Source organism: Archocentrus centrarchus, chromosome 9 (assembly GCF_007364275.1).
Source record: "Archocentrus centrarchus isolate MPI-CPG fArcCen1 chromosome 9, fArcCen1, whole genome shotgun sequence".
NCBI classification, from domain to species: Eukaryota; Metazoa; Chordata; class Actinopteri; order Cichliformes; family Cichlidae; genus Archocentrus; species Archocentrus centrarchus.
The window spans coordinates 18763610-18791521 of NC_044354.1; the positions used below are offsets into that span (position 1 = coordinate 18763610).

Genomic DNA, 27912 nt, shown 5'->3' on the forward strand with positions numbered 1-27912 from the left:
CTCAAAATCATTTATCAATTGGTAACAAAAACAAAGCAAATTCACACATTAATGGTAGTCTGCTTGCCATTACACGTACAGTTCAACATCTTATTTACAAACTCCTAATTTAAAAAAAAAAATTGTGCATCAACAAATCTTCAACTGAACAAAAAGGCAAGGGATTGAACCACTTCTCATTCTTTTGCTCTTTTTAACAGAGTGGTTAAAAGGCAGCAAGGTCATCCCTTCATCCTACATGATCAGACATTTACTCACACAGTCACAATTACTTATCGTCACTCAGTGGGGGAGCCCTGCTCACATCAATACACCCAGAAAAGATTAGAATAGTCTCAAAATAAAGCAGTATACTTTTACAGCTAGTATATGATCTGTATACGTGCTGTCAATACTGTACAGTCCAGATACAAACTAAACCAAAAAAAAAAAAAAAAAAGGCATCCTGGAATTATGTCACCATACTGTTTTGGCAATAATGCACACAACTGAGGCAGATGAAAGGTAAAACATTCATTTGTTTGAGAAAACAAAAAGAAGGAAAAGTATCTGTGCTGCACATTTGAGAGAGCATCGCTGTGAAAAGATAAAAACAAAAATGAAGGTGGGAAAAAAAACAAAACAAAAAAAAAGCCCCAGAAAGTCTATAAAGGAATCCATAAAAAAGGTGCTTAAAGTTCTCAGATGTAGAGCTGCACGACGATAAGAGGAGGTTTTCCAGTTAAAGAGAATCAACTGTAACATGTTAAATATAAAAGGAATCATCTGCATACAAGTTACTGGTTTTTAAGAGCATTTTGTATACAAGAAAAGCCAAAAAACAGTCAGATTAATTTCACACACATTATTATGAATGCATATGACTATTTCGATATGAATATGGCTTGTTACAAATAAGTTTTAAAGGAGATTTGCAGTATTAATAATAAACCACCGGCTGTAAATTTACAACAATTTTTGGCTTAATGTTCCCATTCACTTCTCAGATGACATTTTATTATTATTATATTACTTATTATTTTCCTTTCAATCTGAGCGCAGCAAATCCATCCAATTTCATTTTCACATCAAATCGAGGTAATTTGTTTTCATAATTAAAATTCTGGTCTGCGTATGTAATAATTTCTTACATTTAATGGTTCTGTTTTCAGATTCAATTACTACACAATAAATAAGACTGAGCGGTAGATCTTACAGGTTTACTTTGGGTGTGTTTCTTCTGCTGTTCAAGATAAACTCCCATGTTACTGTAACGCACCATTAGGTCACTCTGGCTGGTAAGGCAGGTTGTGTGTATAAAAAGGAAAGTGCATTGACTTTGTGGCCCAAAGGCAAACTGACATACACGTGCACGCACACACACACACACACGCACACACACGCACACACACGCGCACACACGCGCACACACAAAAAAAAAAAATTCAGAAAAATATTCACCCCGTTCAGAATAAAACACTTTCTTTCCACTTGAAAGCGATAAACATCTTTGTCATCGTTAATAAATTAAAGGTTCAGCAGTTCACATTCAACAAATGGCTGTGTGTTTGTGTATCTGTGTGCAAGAGCATTTTAACTAGGTAATGTGTACAGTTCACACTGGTTATTGTTGTCCCGTGGCTTTTCTCAGAAGCTCCAGGTCTTTACGTTGTTGAGTTGCAGGTTGCAAACAGCCATACATCTCCAAGCCCAGGGGCAAGTAGCGCTCCTGCAGCCCTAGAAAGTCATCACCTTGTCCAGCCAGTAGTGAAACCCAAAAAGGAGGCAAGGAATCACCTTGGAAGCCCCAAAATGCCAGACTCTCTATGGTAAGAGGTGGGGGAATAAAGTGTTTAAAAAAAATGTAAAATGCAGTTACTAGGCAAAGTACAGAGAGTGTTACTAACCTTTACTACGCAGATCAGCAGCTTTGGCCACACCAAGAGAGACCAGATGCGGTGAAAGATCAACCAGGCCCTCTGGCTGACCCTGTGTTGCCATAAGCACTATTGACCTGGAGGAAAGAAATACATCTAAGAATGAGATAAAAATCTACAAAAATGTAATAAAATAATAGAAATTACAGTGCAGAATTTATTTTATAGTGTTATCGAATAGAAAATAAAGAACAGGAAAGTGGAGAGTGTTACAAAAGTGGTATATAATATTTACTAACAAGTAAATAAATAATGAATTCACAGTTATGATGAACAATCTCAAAATAAAAAATAAAACTAAATTTTTGGGCGTGATAACCAACCATGAATTATGTTGGAAAGCACAAGCTAAACAATGCAAAAAGAAATATAGCTTCAAATGTTACAATTTATTTTCACAGCCTTTCATTAACGCTGCACTGATGATGCACAAAGCATAAAATATTCTCCTTCCAAACTGGATTCAGAGGTCGTTTGAAATTAGATAAAGTACGAACTCTTTATATCAGGCATCAGGACAGATATTAAAGAGATGTAAAGGAGTAAACTTGTGATACAGCTGTGATGGGGAGTTTAGTTTAGGTAGTTCATTATGCAAATTTAAAAAAAAAAAAAAGGTTTTATTTATGTTCATGTTGTTTCTGTTTTTATTATTAAATCTAGTTACAAAAGTGTTGCCATTTAGAATAATCTTTCTAAATCCCAGAAATGTTTTCTGTTTCATTCAATTCTTTGTTGTCAGCTTTTATTTTTGTGGGAATTTTTTGACCATTGTTGTCATTTAACCAAAATAATATTATAATACTCTACTCTACTAATAATTATTTTGCCTTACTCACCTGTTTGGTATGCCAGTTTTTAGATACGTCTCCATCTTGCTATCCATCTTACTAAATGAGGTTTTCTTGGTGACTTTTCCAGAGCAGGCATCCACTGAGACAAGGAAAAAGCCCGGCCGTGAGAAGGACATGGTCACCTCATTCACCTTGGGGAATTACAAGAAATTGGATTAAATAACCCTGATTTAATTTCTGAAGCTCAAAAAAGACAAGGTAAAGTGTTTGGATTTGCTTTTGCAGCCTGGTGTGCTTACAGTGATAAAGGAGCTGTTATCTCCTTGCTGCTGCTCTTTGACGCTGAGAGACTTGACTTGTGTCTGGAGGTAGGAGGTCCACGGCTCGCTGGAAAACACACGCTGACACAAAGGCACATTGATCAGTGGTGGTTGCTTCTAATTTCAATGCCCAAATGAAGTCACCTTAAATGTTAAGAAACCTGTTGAGCACCGCAGTCTCTGCAGGGCTGTGTGTTTAGAGCTGGCATAGGCACCACTGCTGAAGGAGCCTTGGCGTACAAGGGGTAGGCTTTGGCTGTACAGTTACAGGTCTCTTTGGAGGATGTAGTAGCTGTGACTTTCACTCTTTCACAGCCTTTTTTTGAACAGTAGCTGTGACCATCACGACCATCCCGGGCCCGAAGGTAGAGCCACAATAAGCTGGGGGGGGTGAGCACAATAAAGTTTTAGAGGCTCAGTGGACTCTCCGAGGGATAAAAAGATAAAAATACTTGAAATAAAGTTGATGTCAGTTTGTACTGAAAGCGAAACTATATCCTACAGTGATCACATTGCAATATTTTCAACTGTGAGTGCATGTAAGAGGGTTAAAATTAAAAATTAGAAACAGAAGATCATTCTTCTTTCATCTCACCCAGCAGACTGGTCAAAGAAGTACTTCCTTTCCATTGGTCTTTTCTGCAGCTCTGAGAGGGATGGTACGGTGCCGTAGTCTTTGATGTCATTAAATGCGTTGCTTTGCCTGTCGTATGTGTCGGACATAATCTGAAAAGTGGTGTCAGATGGATAACACAGTCCCACCAGCACCCAGTCATCCCTGAGTGAAAGAAATAGAGGGACATTACACACCATTTGAAAGGGATAGAAAGAATCCCAAAAATATTTCCAATACTACTTTTTAATGCAGTGTTGCATGCATGCAGAATGTTTCAAGACTTGCACTAGCAGTGGCTAAAAGCACAGCAACACACGTGTTGTTCATTCTTGTCACTCACTTATCAAAGTTGATGAGAGAGAGGACAGTTTCTCTGGGCGCAGGCCCACTCCAATGCAGCGTGTAGCTCTTGCTCATCATCAGGATGGGCTGGTACTGCTGGGATGACGCCCCCTGGCTGTTAACACCCCTCAGTAACAGGGGAGCCTCAGGGTATTCATCTCTGCTGATGGATAAACTCAGGCTACGGGCTCCTTGGGTCTGGATGTACACCTGGAGGAGAGGAGGATGTTGTGGAAGAATGCAAGAATCTGTTTTCCATCAGAAGGACAGAATGATACTGAGGTGCAGATCTTGATGTGTACCTGAGAGTAGCGGCCGCTACATATCACTCCATTCCACTGCGGCATTTTCACACAGCCAGGATGTTGGATCAGGTAGTTGTCTGCTCGGCCAACATAGGTGTCTCTGTAGCCTGTTACTGAGCCGTCCACATCGTGAAAAATGGAGTTTTTGTCACCGTCCAGATCGTTTTCTTCAAACCACTCTCCAGGGCGTCCAAAGAATGCCCGCAGACCCACCTGAGGATTTTATGTGTGTTATGCACTCGGAAATTATTTTTCATCAAAGTTAAGCAGCTTCCCATCATTTTCATAATGATACTCTCAGTCTTCACAGGACAATTTGTTTAAAAATTTTGCAGATATTCCTATGCACTGCATTAGGACAGGAAATCTAAGAGCTTAGATTATTCTTGGCATTTGATATCTACCTGTAAAACGACTTGACAAATTTACCTTTGAAATGTCTTTTTCAGATAAGGTCACTGCACTGTACAAAGGCACCACAAGAGGGCACAATTGATTTACAATAGTTTCTCCACAGGACCGACTCTGAAAGACATCCCTTTTCTTCTTCTGTCTTCTGTCTGCCTGAAATATCTCCCAACTCTGTTCCTGACAGGCCTCTGATCTGATCTGTGATCTAACAAATAGTTGTAGGGGTAAATAACAACTAGGAGCAAACCACAAGAGTAAACACTCACTGGGCCTAGAGTGTGGTGCATTGTTTTAGGTACAAATAAAGGAGTGACTGGAGTATTCACAGCTACTGTCTGAGTAAACAGAAATAACCCTGCTGACCTGAACTGGAAAGTCTCTGAACAGCCTCTGCTCAAATATTACATATCCCCTTCAGAAAATATAACGCCGGAACCGCAGACCTACATTTCCAAAACAAACACTTTAATGTCCTAAGGACGCCACAAGTCAAGTCTTACCATGACTTACTTACCGTGGAGTGGAAGCTGAGCTGGGACAGGTTGTTTCGAGGCGTGAGCTGCCAGGTGTTCTTCAAGTTGAATCCCACTGCACTGGAATAACGGAATAATAATTCTTTTGGGAGTTTTAATGGGATGAAGCCACGAAATGTACTCTGCGTAAGCCGCACCGGGCCATCGTAGATCTGAAAACCTCGGATTGGGAAAGTCCTACAATGGAGAAGAATAATCCACAATTAGGCAGGACAATTACTGGAATATATAAAATCAGACTGAGGGAAACAACCATCATTTAGAAGGATTATAGGACCATTTTAGTCACGAAATGAAAAATAAAAAAAGCCACACAAGAGTCCTGTTGGCTTATAGAGATCTGCTGTCAAAAGTTTTATTTGTACAATATGTGATATATTGGAACAGAAACTAATTTGGCTGTAGGTCAACCATCATTGAGCAGATCTTTCTGCAACATTTTGCTAAAAAGCTCACCCTTTTGCTTTGGAAGAAGAAGGAAGTGCCCAATGTTAAACAATGGGTCAATGAGCTAACAGAAACTCTGCATCTAGAAAGAATCAGATTTCTACTTAGAAAAAAACTCAAGGAGTTTGATAAGATTTGGCACCCTTAGGTTTCCTATCTGAAAGGCTTAAACTAACTTAAGTAACACTAGGTAACACCCCAGGGCGGTTGCATGTTTGCTTTTTTGCTATTTTGCTGTCTTGTGGAGTGTGACATAGTTATTGTTGCGCTTCTGTATGGGGTCTCTGTTGTGAGACGTGAGGACTATTTTTCTTTTCAATTCTTTAACACTGAGAAGACTCCTTACTGTATTTGTTCTGTTGGCCAAAAAAGAGAGGGAAGAAAAAAAACCAAAAAAAAACACTTTTTTTGCTGAAATGTATGAAAACATGTCTTCTCTGTCTTGGCTATGGATACCAGCTATGGAAAGGAACAAATACCTGCAGACAGTAAGGTAAGTCCTGAGGAGTCAGCTAAATGGGAAGAACAAGATACACCTACGCCCTGCCGGTCTTCAGATACCCTGCTGGAATAACATGCTGGCTAAAGGAGGACACAGAAGCCACTGACATCAAGACAACAAAGCTCCTTACTATGCATGGAGGGTTTCACCCTAAATCCAGCACCCTGAGACTGTATGCCAAGTGGAACCACTACCCTAGATGAAACAACAAAGATCCATGAATACATCAAGAAGATCCTGTGGGACTTCCATATAATGATGGACAAACTGGTGATGGCTCACCGATCGGACAGGGGAGGAAGGAGGCTGTAATGATAGATGTGATCATTTGATATTGCTACAACATCAGGAGGAAGGCAGAGGTGGGAAGTAACAAAGTACACATACTTCGTTACTGTACTTGAGTACATTTTTCAGGTATCTGTACTTTACTTGAGTATTTATTTTTCTGAATACTTTTTACTTTTACTCCCTACATTTTTACACAAGTATCTGTACTTTCTACTTCTTGCAGAAAGTAACATTTACTTTTTAACACGTTAGAGAGAAGTTTGCATTTCCGGTCAGTGCGCCATCAAACATCAAACGATCTGAGCCTAAACAGCCTAACACATAAGAGCCAATCGTACTGCCGTATCCTCCATCACCGGGGCTTATTGGGTACAAAGTGATTAAATATGCTAACCCATATAATTAATGTATCATTTATAGCGCTATAATCAGGGGTTACACCAGCAAAATTTAGGTTGGAATAATGTTTGTATTCTCATGTATTATTTTATATTATTACAATAATATATAATAATATATAATATTATGCTTACAACATGGTGACTGATATTTGAACATAGAAAATGCTTTTAGCAGCTGATCCTTAAAACCTCTGGATGATGTTTTTATTGGGTATGCTTTTTACGTGATTTCTGCAAACCCATTAGTGAAAGTAAACAGCACTCTTGGACACATTAAATGCATGATATATAAGTGTAACTCTTCTGGGTTATATTCCAAAATTATCACTCTCGATCTAATAAGGCCTAGTTTAGCATTCTGCGTCGGCCCTACGTACATAACCAAAAATCCTCTCTGAACCTAACTTAACATGCACCTTGAGAAATGTAACTACACGTCCACAAAAACTGATTACTGCCTTGGCTTCAGAGGTGCTTTCTGGTTACATATGTAGGCCCCAGCACTCAATTAACAAGTTGGAGCAGCTTTTAGGGGTTAGCATTAGCAACACCCCTGCGTTGGGCTGAATAAAAATTTCTGGCCGAGTCACACACACACACACACACACACACACACACACACACACACACACACACACACACACACACACACTGAATTCATGAACACTGATTACGTTAAGGTTACTGGGGTAAAGGTAAGGCCTGTTATAGCCAATACTCATATATGCTTGAGACCTTGGTGGTTGGATGCAGGAACATCTTTGGGTCACATGACTTTGTAACCTCATGTTGTATTTTAGGAAGTTTTATGACAGGCAGGCTCCAAAAGTGGAGTTCTGCAGACCCACCTGTGTTTTTGTAACATAGATAAGCAGTGGATAAATTCTATGAATTCTTCAACCAGCATTTTCACAGTTCTTTTACTGATGAAACACAATGAATGTAGGTAAGGGGACCAACAGGAGAGAGAGAGTGAAACCACAGTGAAACATGGCTGGGGGAATATTTAAAAGTCTGAGGATGTTTTAGTAGTCTGAAGTTCCATCCTGAAGAAGCAGAAGCAGCAGCGCTCTATGCTCCATCCTCTTTTTTCTGGTTACCATGGCAAAACTATTTAGGGTTTTTTTTCCCCTTCCTCGTTTTGCCTTCAAAAACATGTTCCCTGTGCACTTTCATTCGTTCTTCTGCACCATAAAGTGTACATATAAAGAAATTTCTCATTTCCTTAGATTTCAATACATGTGGCCAATCTCCAGGAGTGAGACAAAAAAAAAACAAAAAAAAAAACTCTTCTCTCTTGCATATGTTTTTTTTTAAGTTTATTTATGTAAATTTAGTTTAAAACAGCAATTTCCCCAAGACTCTGTAATACTGCAGAGTCCCAGCAGTATTATAGAGGAGCCCAACAATCTAATGATCCCCTATGAGCAAGCACTTGGCGACAGTGGGAAGGAAAAACTCCCCTTTAACAGGAAGAAACCTTCGACAGAACCAGGCTCAGGGAGGGGCAGCCATCTGTCGTGACTGGTTGGTTTCACTTGCGGCAATTGCTGTTTTGGTTATATAGAAACTACATCTTAAAATTTAGAATACAAACCAATTGAAATAGGTCTTCTACGACCAATAATTTAAATACAAATTTTAGCAGCTATTCTGAGGTCTTCTGGAGCCAACAATCTCTGTATGAGAGCTGCACTTCTTTGCCAGACCATTGAAGATTTTTGTAGAATTGCAGTCCTGCAGTTGATCCATGGCCTCAGGATAAAGATTGTTCCTCAGCCAACACACGGGACAACGGCTCTGGCTCCAGAATAAACTTTTTAAGGAGCTTCTGTTTCAGTTAGAAAACTGTAGACTGTAATATCTCCTCTCAAATGTGTGGGAACAAGCCCGAGGCCAGGATTTTCTTCCTCTCTTCTTTTTTGCTTCTTCTTTCTTTTTTCTTCTTTCCTCTTCTGAATTTCATCTGTCAAAGAGGATGTACTTCTAGAGACCTCCTGTGTCTCACAGGCATTTCTCTCAGTTGAAGAGGTTGGTTGGTCTGCCCTCTTCTGCTGAATTTTAATCAGGGACTTTTCCAGATCTTGCATTGAATATGATGCCTGAGATTTTCCCCGTTGTGATCTGAAGACCTCATGGTTATTTTTTTCTGACTTTCTACTTTCCTTCTTCTTTCTGTTTTTTCCTTTTGTTTGTTCAGTTATTTCAGGCCTCTGGGCTTCTTTTCTTTTCTGGATTTCAACTGTTCGAGAGGCCAAGGTTGTACTCCCAGAGAGCTCCTGTGTCTCACAGGCATTTCTCTCAGTTGCAGAGGTGGGTTGGTCTGCCATGTTCTGAGTTTCTCCCAGTTCTTCCAAGGCTCTGGGCTCAGGATGATGATCATCTAGCTCACCTTGAGGTGGATCAGATTCTAGTGCTGATAACTCAGAGACATTTCTCTCAGTCGCAGAGGTGGGTTGGTCTGCCATTTTCTGAGTTTCTACCAGTTCTTCCAAGGCTCTGGGCTCAGGATGATCATCATCTAACTCGGCTAGAGTTGGAACAGATTTCTTTGCATTTTGCATTAAAAAACAAAACAAAACAAAACAAACAAAAAAACATCTAATTGAGGGACAGATTAAAATCTATTTAAGCAGTGACCCCTATTTTTGAGAAAAGACACTCATTGAAAGCTCCCCCACTATTATTGATATTACTTATCTGCTACTACCGTACTACAGTAAGACCATGGAAACACATGAGAGGGTGCTGGCCCAGTGTTTGGTACAAGAATTGGATTCTGGTGTCATCTGGTTGCTGGCTGGTTTTTGGTCTACTGACGTAACAGGATAAACACCCATAAGTTGGTTTCAGCCATAGTCACAATTGGGAAGCAAGTCAGTGAGATTCAACCTCCGCCACCTGAAGAGGATGCTGCAACACCATGAGGACTGAATGACTGTGTGAAGGATGCTGACACTTATGAAATTTGTCTTACCTTGAATATGCCTTAGCTAAAGTTGCGATTATATTATGTGTTTATTTACCTCAAGTCCTTTGCTTTTGTCTCTGAGTGCAGGGACTCAGACCCATGTGGTGTGCTCTGTGGATGAGGATGCTTTGTTTGGTAACATCAGATTGTTTAATGGTGACAGAGGTTTCTGGAGTGGGGAGATTAATGTTGCATCCTACGTTGGCAGGCACACCATGTGCGTGTGAGAGTTTGGCGCCTGCTATAAAATATGTTAGCAAAAAAAACAGCTCCCGCAGTAGATTACACATTCACCTTGGTCAATATTGGCACCGGCCTGAAAAATATTTCTGGCTAGAACCCTGACACTAACTCTTGAAACTAAAATAAGGTAGTTATTTTCCAGTGTCCCACTTAAGCTCCTCTCCTCTTGTATAACAATATCTGTAATAACAGAGAAAGACAAAAAAAACATGGAGAGTGCTGCCAGGAGATCCTTAGGGGACATGCAATTCAAACTCTCATTAGGATTTACCACCCAGTCTGACTTGGTATTACAAAATGAGTAGCCTCTAGTTGCAAATGGTGCAAGGCAGACTGCTCACTGTATGCATGTGTCATGCATATCACGTAAATGCTACTGAAGCTGTGACATCTAGCTAAATCTAAAAGGAGCTGAGTTAAAAGCCTGAAATGCTCAAGAAAGAGAGAATTCCCTTTCCTCTTATGTAACCAACTTCTGCGAAGGGCATTTCCTTCCTGCAAACTGCTTTGTGTGATGCCACCACAGTTTTTCATAAACTACCAAAAATATCTCTAGAGAGAAATGAGTCAAAACACTTCCTTTCACAATCTTACTTTCAGCTAAAAGTGCCTGCAGCACCTTCATCTGTCCATCTGCCTTGCTGGCTCTCTTTTTTGTTTGTTTTCCCAGCCTACATTTCTTTGGCAGCCCTATTCCCTGAATTCCTGAGAAAACTCAAGTTTGATTTAGACTTTCGCCTCAGTATTTTAAATAGGTCTTTCCATGATCCATTACTCTCACCTATTGCACCCCCTCACCTGTTTCTAGGCAGTGTCCTCATCTTTCCATCGATTCCTCCTACTCCCGAGTATTTATTCTGTCCTCCAATTGTCCCTCTGTTCCGGCTCTCACCCACAAACAAGGACTGTGTTACCTCCTGGCTGGAGCCTTCGTCTTTAGGGTAGCTGCCATCACTGGAAAATAAAATGATAATAACTAGTTAATTAATAATAGAATAATTTCTGTATTTTTAGAGTGAAAGCTGCAGAAAACAACACTGTTAAGCACTGAGGAAAAAAAAAAAGTGACCATGCAATCATAACATTTACAAAAGGTTCATGGTAAGCCCATCTAAGAGGAGGAGAAGAAAAGCGAATACAGCTGAATAAAATTTGAAAAACTTTGTGGAAAAGCAATTTAGATAAGTACACACCTGGCAAAGGTCAATCCCACTCCATTGTCTGCAAAGCTGTTCAGAAAAATAAATGAATCATATGTTAGGCCTTAGGAAATATTTGTGTCTCTGAGCTATTGATCAATCATTCAAAAAAACCAAAATCATAAAATGTTACATTAATCCAATATTCCTTTTGGAATTTGAAATAAAGCAAGCCGTAAGATGAGGCAAATGTTACGTGAGAGGAAAAGAACAATTCATCACAGTAAAAACCTCAGCGGTTTGATTACAACACTTTTCCAAATTATCATCTTAGTTTCTACTGTGATGACATCCTTCCTTTTCTGGTGCTCAGTTCACTGGAAGACCTCGAGCTGACTGCCAGGCCAGCACAAAAGGAATCATAATCAATCAGATGTCTCACCCAGAGTTCTGGATAATAATGTCTCCACCTCGTATCCACGCTCCCAAGTCATTGTTCTTGAAGGAGATCAGAGTGTCGATGACTGCTGCCACCCGAGGACGACCAGGGTCAGCATTTTGGTGCGGGCGAAATCTTAAAAAAAAAAAAAAAAGCAAAGCATGTGAATAAAAATACTTTTCTATTATTGACCTTGTGATTTTCCATTGACACCATTCATTTCCTCTTAATTTTTCATACTTACTTTAGTGTCACCCACTTCCCTACCACTGCTAATTTTAGTACATATGGTACTCATGAAAGTCAATGCACTAAATCTCACACACACAAAAGATAAGAGTAAAAGTTTAAAGCTCCATTGTTGAACTTTGTTCATTGCCTCCTACACTGCATCCTGAGGTGGCATTATGGGAAAGGACATTGTGCCATCAACCAAAGAAGGTTTTAAAAATAAAATAAATGCTAAAAAATACTTTCAAGTGTTCAAAAAAATAAATAAATAAAAGTACAGGGCTCACATTGTTTTTTCCAGCCTTATGGTGGCACCTCTGGCTGTTATTTTTAATACCTTGTCACAGGCCAAAGTGTTGCTCAGGGAAATTTTTTGACCCAACTGTGGAGCTAGATGAAAGCGCTGAGAGCCGCATAAATCAGACGAGTTATTTTCTAAGAATTGTGACCATCTCTTGTAGTTACACAACACAAATCTCCCTCTTCCTTCTGCACTTGAACAACATTTAAAATCCTTCCCTTCATACCTCTGCACACTCACACATACACACAGACTACAGTGCGCAGTCTCAGACATTTTTTCCACCTAGCTGAGGGCTGTATTCAGGTAGGGAGCTGCAGAGTGGAAACTATCTGTAGAGTCTTGTTTTCTCTGTCAACACAAATTTTACAGACCTTCCACTAAAATGCAGTAACACACTAAAAAGCCATCTGTCTGTCCCTGTCAATGGCTACATCCTGGTTGATATTCAACAGTGATCTACAAATAACTTAATTCATACAGTTAGCGACAGTGGTGGTAAAAAAATAGATTAGTAAACCTCAAATATCACAATATTTACACAGTACAACTATACACCATGATGCATTCGATAACTGACCACAGACTCTTAAATAGTGCACTTGGATACTGGCCAAAAATCAGTTGCAAAGTTATGCATGCAATGGTTAACCTATCAACATACACACCTGGCACTGTTATCCAGACACAGGTATTCCCGGGGGTCAGCAGCACTGGCATTGGTGGTCTTCACTCCTTTGTCAATGAACAGCCCTGCCTGGAAGGTATTATGGCATGATTACAATAAATTGCAGTAAAACTACAAGTACAGATGGAAGTTTTCTGCTGTGGTGAAACCATCTGTAACTCTACTAGCGCATCTTATGTGGGGTACCTGAGATGTACTACATTTAAAGTTATGGAATTAATGCTGTACATATGTCTAAACATATGGATTATGTTTTGCATGTTTTAAAACGGAATTGTATTATTTATTAAAGGAAACCTGTCTGTGTATGTTTGCATATGGAAATGTGTGCTGTGAGCTGGTCTTGTGGTATAACCGAGGCATAGTCCTAACCCTCATGGCTCCTTCCTCTGTAAGAGAGGCTGGACAAAGGACTTACAGTTCACCTTCCCGACTTCTGTTATTACAAAACAGAGCACCATTGTAGACCCTAACAGCATGTCTGTGCATGTGGGTGTATGTCTATCCCTATTTTTGGCAAAAACCAAGTAAGCAAGCTGAGATTAATGTACAATGTCATTTAGAATATAAACACCGCACTTCTCGTCTTTCTTAAGCACAGAGACACATGCACATGCAGTGTACACTGAAAAGCAAAAAAACCCCAAAAAACTAACAATACCTTAAAGTTGGAGTGTACGCGATTGTTGTAAAAAATCCCCAAAGGAGTGAGCTCTGCCTTGGTCTCTGGTACCAGCCCATGGGAGTCACCAGTGGAAGAGCTGTGGAACACAAACCATATCCCAGCATCCTGGAACAGGGAAAGGAGCAGAGAAACAGGTGATAAGCAACACAAGTCAGAAGAGTAGGAATTTGACTACCCAAGCTAACATATAATCATGTGGTTTAACATAAAATACAACAGCATGTGGATCAGGGTGAGCTTCACATTATTCTCACATTGAGCATGTCCTGCGGAAAGACTCAACCAGATGCCTGAGTTCATATAAACTCATTGGCTTATTGAAGTTTGCGGTTATAGACAGACAACCCAAATATCACAGAAATAACCCCACCATTAAGTGGTATGTAGTATAACCCCCTGTGGTCCTCCACATTGTTTGTGCCTAAATGAAAATGAAGGATCTTTTTTTTTTTTTAAACTTTCATATTTTAGAGGTCTCACCATTTTATTGTGCCCTCTATCAGACACTAAAGCCTGTTAAATCCCTTTTTATTGATGGATAACTTTTTATGAGCATGAAGGTCTTTATATATTTTTTTAATATATAAAGTTGAGGAACACCAAAGCCAGTGTAGCTTTACATATAAAAATAACAGTTAATCTATCAATAAGTGGTTCTGCTTTTTAGTGACACGTTTCCTTAATCACGTGTAGAAAGTTTTTTTTTTTCTTGCATAACTCTGATATTACCTGAGAACCAGCAGCTGCATTGCTGATGAGGTTGTTGTTGGGGTTGGCGATCCAGAATGTTGAGACTGCCCTGGAAAACACCCCCCGCCCACACAATTACACGCATCTGAGCAGACAAAGATATTAAAAAGACAGTACCTTGGCATATCATGAAATATGACTAATAAGCACAAGACAGAGATCAAAGGATCCTGTGATCTTTCCCAAATTCCCTCAATAATCCATGCTTACACACACACACACACTCTATCTCGCTCTCTGAAACAGGCCGTTCTGCTTCCTTCACTTTTCTTGCTCCTGCTAGGATATAAAAACATCCCGTGGAGAGAAGAGGTTGTTATTGCAGGGATAAAACCACCTAGCCAATATCTCTCTCACACAGACCATCTGTGTTTTCTCAAAGTATGTCTCCCATCACACATGGCTTCTCAGGCTGACCTCGGAGTCAGAGATTTACAGTGACCCTGCCATGGACACATTAAAAGTGGAACCAATCATATCCCTTAAAAATCAATCTGAATTGGAGACATTGTATATATAAAGAATTAAATAAAATAACTGTCTCTTTGTTGGTATAAACGAAAATGAAAAGGACAGTAACAAGCACAGTTAACACACAGATAGCTATAAAAGGTAATTAATTGATTTGATCCCAGTACAAATCAGTGATGGTTAGTACAGGAGTAACGTACTATTCAGACATGTTTTTGACGATAAAGGACAGCATGAGTTTCTGTTTTTATCAGTTTTCTCCATGTAATTCCTTCTCTCTGTAACCATGTATGTGCATCACTGCACTGTTCTCTTACTTGCATTCTGTACTGGGTGAGGGAGTGTAGCCCTTGTAGACTTTGTCCTTGATGCTGAGGCAGAGGGTCTCATTGCGATCAGTGGGTAACAGAGTCCCAGGACGGGTCAGCAGGCCAAGGTTGTGGTACAAAGTGTTGCGCTGCTCAATCCCATCCTCAAGGAAAAAACAGTGGCCCAAGGTGTCATAGCCTATAGTGTTCTTCACCTGGGTCAAAAAAAAAAAAAAAAAGAGAACACAAGATACAACAATTAAGAAAACAAAAAACATTTTTTTTTTTTTTTTTTGCAAGGAAAAGGTTGGTATCACCAAGGACAGCATTTGTTAGACTACTTTAGCATCATTAACAACTACACCTATGGTCAGAAATAATCACACACACTAAAAACTGGAAGGAGATTAAATTTTGCATTAGAGCAACAACCTCCTTCACACATTTCAAACAGGTATATAAAGACTTTTTGATGGAAGGAAACATTTGCACCATCTTTTTCCTTTAATTTGCATTTTCTGGCTTTGCTACTGTTTTCTTCTTTTGTAGGTTGTTTTTGTTTTTATTATGTTTTGTAAAAAGGCCAACTTATATCCTGCAGTACAGGGACCTGCTGTAAACCAGTTTTAACTGATCCGGGCCAGTGACATGCAGCTTATTTGTGTTACTTGTCCTGTATAATAAACAGAATGAAATTAAACACCCTGCAGGAAAATACAGTGCGTTCCAAATGCTTGATGTGCCTGTCTCCTTAAATACTTAAAATTCCTGAATGAATTTCCTCCTACTGTTGAAGCTTCGGTATGCAGAGAAAGATGGTCCACAGGAGAATACTCACAGGGTCATATCTGTTTTTCCTTGTTTGCCTTTTGATGCCAAGTCAAACAATGATATGCACCATAAATGAACTCCATTTCCTCGATACAGATCGGCTCAGTGCTTCAATTATGTGGTCTCAAAACAAAATTAAATACAAACCTTAACCCATCACTCTTTAATGTCAAGGTCACTGGCCAAATGGACCTGTGTGAATATGTGTGATTATATTTATCCAACAAGCATATAGAAACACATGCATTTTTCCAAAGAGACTCCAAAATATTCTGTAATTGTGAAAGAGGTGAGACAGGAAGCTCGAGACTGAATAAAAGGGGGAAGAAAAAAGAAAGGAGGAGACAAGACATTACAGTAATCTAGCGCTGGAGGATGCAACTCATGAGTATTGAGACAAACCACCAATAATCACACAATATGGTGGTCATTAGTAAGACTATGACTCATTTATGGTCTTCTACATTCTCACATACAGCAACTTATTCAACACAGTCAAAAATATTTTACTGACCAGCAGGCCGTTGGTGGCATGGATAGTAAGACAGCGGGAGAAGGAGTGGTGTATGGAGAGTCCATCTACATAGGTGGGCTCTAAGTAGCCTCCCTTCTGGTCAACGTCGCCACACATGTGAAAGTGGAGGGGGTAGCGGCTTTTTTTTGCCTGCTGACCCATGTTCTTCAACTCCACGTGGGACAGATGCACTGATGAGAAGTTGCTGAGAATCTGTCGATGTTGGGGAGAAAATGTGGGATAAGTTTCAAGGCACAATGAGCTTTCACCCACCACAAAAGCAAATGACGCTGGGTTTGCCACGTAACAGATGCTGACTCACTAATAAAAACAATAAATTCAATGTTAAGTTTTTAACAGTACAACAGTCTGTGTTCATCAGGGATCTCGCTGGGATTTAAACTATAGCTCATCTGGCACCATGCTCTGTGAGTCAAACGTTTCAAAAATCACTAATGTTGGTGAATAAGCTGTGAGTTATAGAAGCATAAATTAAAAGTTAACCACACACAGAGACGCACACAGCACATAGTTAAAGCATGAACGCAAACAAATAATACAAATACGCTGTTCAACGCTGTCTAGGAGGCCTTTTTGTGGGTATGGCATAATCAGTGGGATCTGGTTTCTGTTAAGAAGGTATTGGCCAACCCTTTCAGCTAACCGTAACTCAAGTACACACAGTAAACACTGACCCTCGCCCTCTTTCCCTGACTTACAAACACACACATATGCACTAATTGTTTCAATAGTAGATCCCATTCCAGAGAGCCATACTTAAAGTAAAAGAAAAGGCCACTCACTAGACAGCTTAACTGAAACATGACACACATGCTGCTGAACTATGTTCAACTCCAAGAATTTGACAGATTGCTTTACAGCAGGATGTTTGCCAGCACAGAAGGCCTAGGACCTTGTTTCAAAACCAAGAGCTTTGTTAGAAAATGCTGACTCTGTAAAGCTTCGTGTGTCTGTCTGGTGTACTTTGGGGTTATAACAAAATGACTGTCAGAAAAAGAAAAAAAAAAAGGAAAGAAACAAATGCTGGAAAGATGTTAACATGGAGGCAAAGTATTTTGTTTAGCACATAGGGGGCAAATTACATAGACTCTAAGGAATGTTTGTGTGTATTTGCAACCGATTTGAATGAAATCACAGAAAATTACAGTGAACTCATTGACTACATGGCAACCCATATAAGCCAGGAGAGATATTTCCATGTATAACCCTGATGTGCCTTCTGTCTTTGCAGCTTATATGTCTGGAGTTCAGTCTTCTGAAGAGTAGGTGTCTTGCATAAACATAAAAACCTCACATGCAGTGGAAGAAAAGGAAGAATGTGTCACAGTAAATAACACTTCTCATTTAGGGCATTATACATGTATCGAAAGTATGAACACTTCATCTTCAAAGTGTGAAAACTGTCAAACAGGAAAGTAAAGTCATGCCTAGTCATGCACAAAAATAAGCACAAAGCAGGCATAAACCAGTCTAAACAAGACTATGTGCTATAAAATTACACACCCCCACACACACCCCCACACACCCACCTTGATGTGGCCTCCAAAGGTGTCGTGGTTGTAGAACTGACACATATTGTCTCCGTAGCAGGAGTTTTCCATTTCTCCATAGATGAGAATGTTTCTGGAGAGGAGAGCCACTTCAGCACGCATGTCAATGCCATCTATGATCTCTCCAGTATGGTTATACTGAGGCTTCCCTGAGCAGCACAGACAGATTTAAAATTAAAAAAAAAATAAAAAGATTCTAGGTCAAACACTACAACAGGGGGAAATTCTTAAAGAAAAATATGTTAAAAAAAAACATGATAAACATGCAAGTTGTTACTTTGTATGAAAACAAATGGAAAGAACACTGACAGAAACACTTAAAATCATAGCAACACAATTTGGTTTGTGAGGTGGGGCAAGTCATACTGAAATACTACAACAGCTTACTTTAGGCGATGCTTCACCTAGCATGCTTTCAACTGTAAACCACAATGAGCATGTATGGCAGCTCCCGCTCAAACCAGCAAACCACACCCCAAAGACAACACACCAAACCAACAGGCATGTAAAAGCAAAAGTAATCAAACACATATGAAACATCATTTCTTCAGTGATGCAGAGAGTACCCTTTCCCATACAATGTAGCTGCCAGAGATAATGTTTGGCAGCCCCAGATACCTTTCCTTTCAGAAACACAAAATTCAGCCCACACACACACGCACGCACACACCCTTCTCTCCAGGAAGGGAGTTAACAGAAGAATGAAATCAGGAAATGTGTCTGACAGAGTGATAGATAAACTAAGAAACTATCAGTGTACAACATTAAGGGAGCAAGAAAGGAACAGGAGGAAGTGAAGAAAAAGTGACATATCCAAATCCATAAACCTCCCCATGGTTATAATAAGATGAGGCTGCTGTTAAAACACAAGCTGCCAATCTCTTCTTAGCCTCATCCAATGTTACATCAGCATAACAGCTGAAAAGGAAATGAGATCCCACTGGACCTAAGGATTAATAGTGCTACATCTGCTAATCACATATATTAAATACAAAGAAGTGATTTTTTTTTTTTTTTTTTAAACAAGTCTTCACACAGGCTTTGTAAAATGAAATATTTCTGCACATCACTTCCTGTTTGTACTGTTTATGACAGTAGCTCCCAAAAACCAAGGAGTAAAGCCTCTGGGTAAATACTGATATAGCTGAAGAAACAAAGCCATTCTCTCCATACGCGCAGTGCTGCTGCCCTCTCCCTCTCTCTCACCTTGTATCCTGACCTGTCGGCTGGTGCAGTGAGGGCAGGGCAGCAGGGTAAACTCTTCAGCTTGGTGCATTGAGTAGTCCGTGCTGGCAACTACAACACGGTCTCCTGGTAACCATGTCTGTTGCACTTCATCCTGCAGGTTTAGCACCACCTGGTCCAGAGCATCCACCTGGAAGCCCGTGCTAGGGACACCTGAGGGGTACAGAACAGTATTTGATTTGAAAGAAAACATAAGGCCCACCATAGCATGACAGAGAGAGGAAGTCCAACGCTTCGTTATCGTCTGAAATGAAAGACAGCACTGATTTACTGCACAGGATTTATGACACTACACAAAGGCTTTTTCACTGGAAGCAAAAAAACTGATGTCATCTATGAGTTCCCTTCTGGTCAGTTCTATGTGGTGTGAAGAAAAACTGAAAAATACTTAAAAGTGTGGAGTCAGATGCAGTGTGGTGGGATACACTACTGACAGGAAGAAGAACCCAGAACCAGGGTTTAGAAATCAGTGAAGTCCAGAATTTTTTCTCTTAATGAATCATATTTAGGGTGTAGCCCCTGTGGTCCAATGACCAGTAGAAAAGGCTACATTTCTGAAGAGACTAGCCCCTAGAGCTGGAATACAATCAAAACCAGAAATTTTGAAAACTGTAAATGACTAATTTGTACACGTTCTTTTTGCAGAACCAACAGTGTATAAAGAAATATAGAAGATGAGTGTTTACCCCCCTCCCCCTAAACACAACCCACTGCACTCTATTTAAGAATAGAAAAGGGTGATGGTAGAAAGCAAAGATCACAGAAAAACTGTCTGATGAATAATTATTTCCAATGAGCAGTAATTCAGACTTTGGCTTCTCAAACATTCGAGATTAAAAGTAAAGCACAAATTAATTCTGAATGAATGTCAGAAATTGAGATTATTTGGTTGGCTGGTTCTGGATTCCATCATAAACCATTTCTTACCGGTCTTCCACTCGCTATAGGCAATGACCGAGAAACCCACTCCGTTAACGGTGGTGAAGTTCCGTCTCGCCAGAGCTCTTCCTCCTGTGTCATGGTTTTCATGTTCCCGAACATCCTCTGAACACGATGCATTTCCACCACCTATCACGGAAACCAAAGCCCACGCCTGCCTGGAGAGACCGAAGGGATTAAAAGGAAGGTGGGAGAGAGAAAGGAAGAGGAAGTCTCAAGTTATTGCCAAAGAACCATCATGTTTTCATTTGTTTGAAAAAAGGAAAATGAGCTTAATATCTACCAGCAGCTGCAACCAATTATCAACATCCACAATTGGTTTGTTATATAAATGCTGTTAATAGTTCACCTGTTCATATTTGCTTAGTCTGTGATGGTGTTTTAAACCTTGTACTTTAACCACACTCCTACAGTCTTATGTCAAACAATGTGTTAAACTACTGAGCAATAAATGTAGCCATAGCTACTTCCACAGACAATGCAAGTCATAACAGACACTGTGCTGGTTGACAAAAGCAAATGTAGGAAATAAATATGAAACAGGACAGCAGATTGGAAAAAGAAAAAAAAAAAAAAAAAAAAAGGAGCAGGAAAGTGACTATCAGAGCGAATGTCAAATCATAATAAAGAGAAAATGAAAAAGTAGAAAAAAGGACATGGAACAGGTCAGGGGATTACTGAAATAACTTGGGAAAAATTTTTAGGAAGGGTGTTCTGTTGGCTTAGAGGAATGACGTGTATGTGATACAGTTACATTTTTTAACTTTTGCTTCAGGTCCTCCCTTGTCACTCCAAGAAAATTGATTTTAAATGAGATTTCAGTGATTCAATAAGGAGAGGCTGAAATCATCTCAGCAAAGCAGCTCGAGGGTGTGGACGGTGAATAAGTCTGGCTGTGCTTTTTGGGGTGTGTGATCTAAAATAAGACAACACAGTGTGTGACTTACAGCTCTGGATATTTCAAATGCCATGCCCTTGGCTTCTTAAGAATGGCTCTCTGCTATTTTTTGTTCTCCAGAGTAAGCCGGGTCTCCCCTTCCTCTTCACGAACACCAAAAACATTTCAAGGCAGCTGTTCTAATTCTATGATATAATCTTTAAACATTTTATCAGACAGACTCATATGCCTTTTAAACACAATTTACCATTCATGCAACTCATGGAATTGTATCTGGGTCGGCATGGGTCCATCCAGACTGGATGAAAGTGATCTTGTTTCCACTGAGCTGTTGCTTGGCTCATTCCGTGCAGTAAACATTCCCAAAGTCAACTCTACACGTAACCTCTTCAGCTCCATTTATCTGGAACTACAGGGGCTCTACAGCTAAGCCTGCCAATCGTGTCACATTTGAAGACTGTGTAGCTATTTGTTGAAATACACATGACAGTTTAAGAGTATTAATAACTCAAATGAAAAAGCAATGAAATATCATTGAATGTAAGTAGCAGTCTGTACTGCAATCAACCAAAGACCCTCTGTGTTAAAATCTGTTTTCGTAAATGTGAGTCACTCTGACAAGGAACAGTGTACCTCACTGATACACAAATAGGATCCATCTGGGGGATCCACTCTGGTCTCTCATTAGAGTCCCAGTGGGTGGCTTTCTGCAAACTGTCCTGCTGCTGCCTGTGTGCATGTTCGCTCAATAAATAAGAGTTGAGTCAGATGGTTAAAAACAAACAAAGAGGAAAAAGTGTGTGTGTGTGTTTTCTCTTTTTGTCACATCCTTGATTTGGCAATAACCGGCCTTTAATGTCATTGTTTAACTGGAACTGCAAATGTGTGGGTGCCAAAGATGAATTCGCTATAGAGCGGTATGAATGCTTGTTCCTCGTGTGTGAATATGGTCCTTAGAGACTAAGATTAAAGAGCAAGTGGTCAACGGGCAAGAGAAACCAGCTAACAAACTTGTGTCTCTCTGCCAGGAAGGATGGGCGGCACCACTGAAATCAACCTGTGGAAATTAAATCAAAGAAGCTGACGGTCACGAGTTGCGCAAGTTGTTGAAGCACTGACGCAAATAACAACTGCTGGGAAAATATGTAGCAGCATTCCCTGCACCATCTCCACAAGAAGGCATTACATGATAACCAACTCCACTTCATCATATTGCTGAATCCCATAACCAAATTCTATCAGCCATAAAAAATAAATAAATAAATAAAATAAAGCGAAAAAACACTCAACTTTTGAATCATCTCATTTTTGCAAACGAGACAAGTAATGAATGCACTAGCCCATGTGGGCAGGACTGAACACTGTTCTTTTGAAGGGAAAAAAGATCAGGAGGGACATAAAATCTCCTGAATTGCCACATTTTGCACAAATCTGGAAAACTCTGTCCATGACCCTGTTATCCTGTACGTGCTTCCCTTTTCTGGTGTACCATGATATAACAAAGACACAAGGGAAACAGGAACTGGTAATGATTCAAGGGAACATCCAAACTGAACAGAAAGACACATGAAAGAGGGCATTTTTCCAGGGAGGTTAAACACAGGACACAGAGCTTGTGAAAAGTATTGAGGCTTCAAAGGTGACTGGTTTACTTTAACTGGGGAACAACAACAACAACAAAAAAAAAAAGATACACCAAGACTTACACAGTCACTGTACCATGGAGAACAAATACAAACCCACTGGGAGACCCATTGGCACACTCAGCTGACCCGTAAACATACTCATACATATTTTCACAGAGTTTGACAGCAGGTAGATAACAATAAGAAACATTCCAACTGATTTCATGAAGATCTGATTTACAGCTGTTGTGGTCGTGTTTACCTGTACTGGAGATCAAAAACAAATTTGCTGCCGAGTTTCTCTTCAATGACCTCCTTGGTTTCACGTTGAAGATTTTTGGCGGCAGAGTCTCCCACAGCTAGTGTGACAATTCGGCCCACCGGCAGGGAACGAAGCAGCTGGCCGAGCCGCAGGCTGTCATTGCGGGACTCGTGCGTGTCGTAGCGTTCAAAGAACAGCAAAGCACCCGTGTCCTGATCCACCACGCGCAGGTGGATGCCTCGGCTGAAGTTCCGCTGGAAGGCATAACCTCCTGTAGCCAGCCCAGAGGCCGGGATGCTTCGGGTCAGCAGAGACCAGGAAACTCTCTCAGTACCGTGGAGCTCCAGAGTTCCACCGGCCTTCACGCCGATGAACTTGCGGCCAAAAGCTGGGACCTCAGAGACAGCCTCACTGTCAGAACGACCCATGAGCACAATGGTTGCACGAGAACGGTAGCGACATTTGGGTGAACCGATATGAAGGGCTCCACCTTCTTCTATGAGGATGTGATGTGTTCTCAAGGTTATGTTTTTGGAGCCGTCGTGAGAGTCTGCAAAAACTACCCGACCTGTGAGAAGTCGGAAGAAAACCTTAGTTAGTGCTTGCTGTTGGGTCCAAAAAGTTCATAAACTGAGCTTTGATTCACAATAACCAATTATCATTAATCTGTGTTACAACTCAAATATCAGACACCTTGATGTGCCTACCTCCTGACTGGATGGTAAGTGAATGTAAGGTAGCAGAGGCATCCAATCTATACAAATCTCCTCTCCAGACAATAACAGCCTGCTGTGGTTGGTGACCTGGTTTCCAGCTACTAAGAGATGGGTTGTGATCTGGACAATTCTCTGTAAACATGAGCAACATTAGATAGTGACAAATCAAAACTCTACCAGTTACACAAAGACGTTCAAAAACAAAATTCTACAGAAATGGTGTGTGTGTGTGTGTGTGTGTGTGTGTGTGTGTGTGTGTGTGTGTGTGTGTGTGTGTGTGTGTGTGTGTGTGTGTGTGTGTGTGTGTGTGTGTATTTGAATATGAATGACAGTGAACACTTGAAGCAATTTTATCATTCATTTCTTGACTTTTTAAATACTCACCATCTAATTCAGGACCAGTTTTGAGACTAAGAACAAGGATAAGCGTGAGGAAGAAAGCCCCCATCGACACTCCACAGCAGATCAGAGTCTTCTTTCTCAGCTTTTGCTGGAGCCTCTGAGCATCCTCCCTGCACTGGTTCTCTTCTGACAAGCTGACCCTGGTTTGTTGCCTAAGCGGCACACCGTGAGGTTTTATCGGTGGAGGTGGAGGCGCTTTGGCAGGTGGCAGGGAGCGGACTGGAGCCACTCGCCCGGGGACATAACCAGGACACCTCTGATGGGTGCCCTGAGGCGGAGGCACAAAAACAGGGAACCTGCTGGGGCCATCACTCGTCGGCATGGTATACGTGGCTGCTACCTGAGAGGAGACCAATAAGAAAGAGGGCAGAAGGAGAATAAGAGGCAAGGAGTGCAAGCAGAGCATCAATAATGTAGTTTCAATTTTTTTTTTTAAACTCTTGTTTAGTTTACAGAAAAAACAAATTTGAAAAAAAGGTCAATTTTCTGCTGTCTGTCACATCCGACTTTGGAATAGGTGATATACAAAAGGTTTAAGGCTAAAATGAGGAGAAACTGAAAAAGATGTTAAAGTGAAGGAAGACTAAGAGAGCACAAAACTAAATGATTATTAAAAACAGTAGGAGATGAACAAACAAACAGGGGCTGATTCTGGGAAAATTGGCAATAACACACAAAGCATCTCACTTCTGGACCCCCAGGTAAAGATCCTCTGAGTGGGTTTTTTTTTTTAATTAAAAAAAAAAAAAAAAAACCCACCATTAATCTATTCCTTCAAACCTATCTCCCAGCCTAGTTTGGCTTGAACCAGGGTGACATAGGCTGCTCTTGTCCACAGTAATGAAGGAGGTTGTGAATAATGGATCACCACATTCTTCAGACTATGTTAACACAGCCAACAGATGGCACCAATTACAGTTGGAAGGAGGAGAGCGCTCTAGTTCCAGTCTATGTTCGCTTTATTTCAGACAAATGGAGAAAGTAGCACAAAGCGAACCGAAGCCATGGACACTCACAGTTGTCTTTCGCTGTGGGGGGGTGGGGTGATCAGAAGCATTTTTCCTGCATCGATTAAATTCTTGGAGACCCCAAAGGTATTTTAGCAGGAACCCAAAGGAAAAATCACCAGCAATGTAATGAATTTTTAACTTGCTTTTTTAATTTTGGTTTATTTACTCAAAATGAAAAATGCTGCATGAGGACTGATCATGCTTACTCGCTTAGTCATTCCCCCCAAAGCTCCTCTGTCAGCCAGGAAAAACCGCTCGACTTGAACAAATTTTCCTCAAGGCTTCCTCTCACCTTATAACCTTCAAACAAGTTTTCATGTACAAAAATGCATGACTGAAGTGAGGAGGACCCTTCATTTTGTTCTGAAAAAAGATCTGACCTATGTGCTACAACATAGTGGGACATGAGCACAACTAGGACAAGTACACACAAACACACAGTAAAGTTATGTGGGCACACCTGTACACACAAACATGCGGGGATATAGGACATGACAGCACAGAAAAAAGGCTTCTATAGCACTTTTTTTTTTTTTAGAACAGTAATACTCACTGTAATAACATAACTGCTTGCCCTTTATAGATTTTTTTTTTTAAATAATGTCAGCAAGTGCACATTTTCTCAGAGAAATTAATGACTGCGATCTCAGTCGAGGGGTTTTTTCCCCCCCACAAATGTCTGTAACAGTCTCCGCCAAATCAAACACAAACTGGAAATGATGATTTTACCCTTTACATCTATCAGTGCTTCACACCACTACACAAACCTCTGTGCCAAGCCACAAACACACAAAATGACCATTGTCTTGACAGGCCATCTAGTCATCATTTTAGACCAGAGAGCAACAATAAACCACTTCAACTCATAAACAAAGCCCATGTAGGAACAATCAAGGACTGTTAGACTACGGCTCAGTCATTTATCCAGGATTTAAAATAAACTAGGCAGAACAGCAGGTGGTTTGCCCACTTCAACTTGAAGTATCCCATTACAATGCCTTTGAACCATTCCCCCATCTAAACATAAGAGGAATGGTGTGATCATACTCTCGTGGTAGGTGTCCTACATTAGTAGGGATATTGTGGTTGGAAGTCTCAGATCTCTGGCAATTTTTTAACTCAATTCCTCTCTTAAAAAAAAAAAACAGCCCGACTTCTTCTGCTCCTAGAAGTTAAATAGATCACGAGCCTACACACTGCTTGCAGACCTGATGTCTTCACTACTGACCCACTCTCATTTCACACGGCAGCTACTGGATATCAAACAGATGTGTGGGGAAACGCTGGAATCACAGCATCACACATTCCTCAGCTGTAAAATTCACGGCAGGATTACTAACAGTACGCCATGTGTTCACTCAACACTGTACAAGGGAGCAATAACAGCGCTCACAACTTCTACTTACTAGACTACCACACTTGCACTGTATGGTCGGATTTCTGTGTATAAGTGAGGTTAATGAGGATGAGTTCAATGGAAGGATTTCATTATTTTTGGGGGGCGATTAATGGGCTTTTATTTTCGCCAATGTGAAGCCTTGCACCCCACCTTCCTTCGAAAGTATACTTCCAATGGCATGTTACCGACTTCCCACGTCAAAAGAGGAACCTAGAAATATAAAATGTGAAATAAAGAAGTGGATAATACATTTCTATTTCTCCAGCTTTAACAGCGGCTTTTCTCTGGTTTCACCGTTCAAGTAACCGGTGAATGGGACACGTAGCAGCACGCTTTATAAAACTTTTAAACAAAAGCACGGTCAATTTTGACTTTAGCCATTTGCTTATATTTAAGCCTAGGGTTTTTCTTTGAAAAAAGCGTTGTTTCACAGGTTCACACTCCTCCCCCCAGTGCTTGAACCACGGACACAGGCACAAAGTAAAAGCGGACGGTGGGTCTTACCGTTGGAGGGACTGTCCTGTTCCTCTCCCCGCTCTGTCCATTCGCTCTCTGTCGAGCCGTAAAAACGTCGTCCCAGCGATGGTGAGACAATTGAATAAGTCCTCACCCTGACAAATCTGCGCTTTCGTGTCCCTTCTTATATACCCTTTGTTCACATGGTGTATTTTTTTTTTTTTTTTTCTGCTGATAGGTTGTCTTACGCCCGACGACCAGCCTCCGGTCCCACAGAGAGGGAAGCAGGCGCGGCTTTGAAGGGAGTAAGACGCGATGCGTTCAATTGCTGTCGGAAAAAAAACTGCGGTGACGGCCTCTAGCCCTTTCATGCATGAATTCGGAAAACCTCAGCCAAGATTTTTCTCCTAACTGCTTTTAATTCCACTTTAGACATGAAAATACAGTGCAATTGAAATTTTGTTTATGAACCTATTTTTCATGGAGTTACAAACATGTCCACTCAGCTGGACACCATGTGTTTGATTTTTGAACCAGAGAAATATGTATTTAACAAACCAATAATAGAAAATTATATTGCATCCTCAGATCGACTGTCACTACTGCTAGCACTGACTAATCCTGATACAGTTAATTCATTCAAATAACAAATAAAATAACAAAAACAACTTCCCATGACAGGCCAATAGGTAGCAGTGTATGGGACGATGCACAAGCTGATATGTAACTACAACAACAAAACACATCCACATACAAGAGAACAGCTTTTGAATAGCTGTCCAATGTAGTGACCAAAGGGCTAGGTTGAATAAGAAAGTACGGAGGTGGAGATAACTGATCTGTTGCTGTTTTGTTAATGAAGGACATCGCTTTACTTTGCAAGGATGGATCATACTCATTATACGGCAGGCTCTGCTGCTTGCTGCACATTACGTCCGCA

At 40.5% G+C, this 27912-nt stretch overlaps 1 protein-coding gene across 1 annotated transcript; it reads right to left on the bottom strand.

Annotated features, from left to right (window-relative positions):
• cemip2 (cell migration inducing hyaluronidase 2) lies at window positions 1–27233 on the bottom strand. The gene is made up of 24 exons (XM_030737774.1): window positions 27021–27233; window positions 24090–24447; window positions 23697–23837; window positions 22990–23557; window positions 20193–20362; window positions 19227–19418; window positions 18000–18169; window positions 16450–16662; window positions 15114–15319; window positions 14305–14374; window positions 13552–13680; window positions 12871–12959; window positions 11674–11805; window positions 11286–11321; window positions 10891–11046; window positions 5219–5414; window positions 4291–4506; window positions 3987–4198; window positions 3626–3808; window positions 3192–3411; window positions 3010–3111; window positions 2756–2901; window positions 1887–1993; window positions 1–1803 (listed from the first exon to the last, which is right to left on the bottom strand). Exons 2-24 carry the CDS (start codon window positions 24427–24429, stop codon window positions 1604–1606), a joined length of 4194 nt encoding a protein of 1397 aa, XP_030593634.1. The 5' UTR covers window positions 24430–24447; window positions 27021–27233; the 3' UTR covers window positions 1–1603.
• Window positions 27234–27912: the final 679 nt, after the last annotated feature.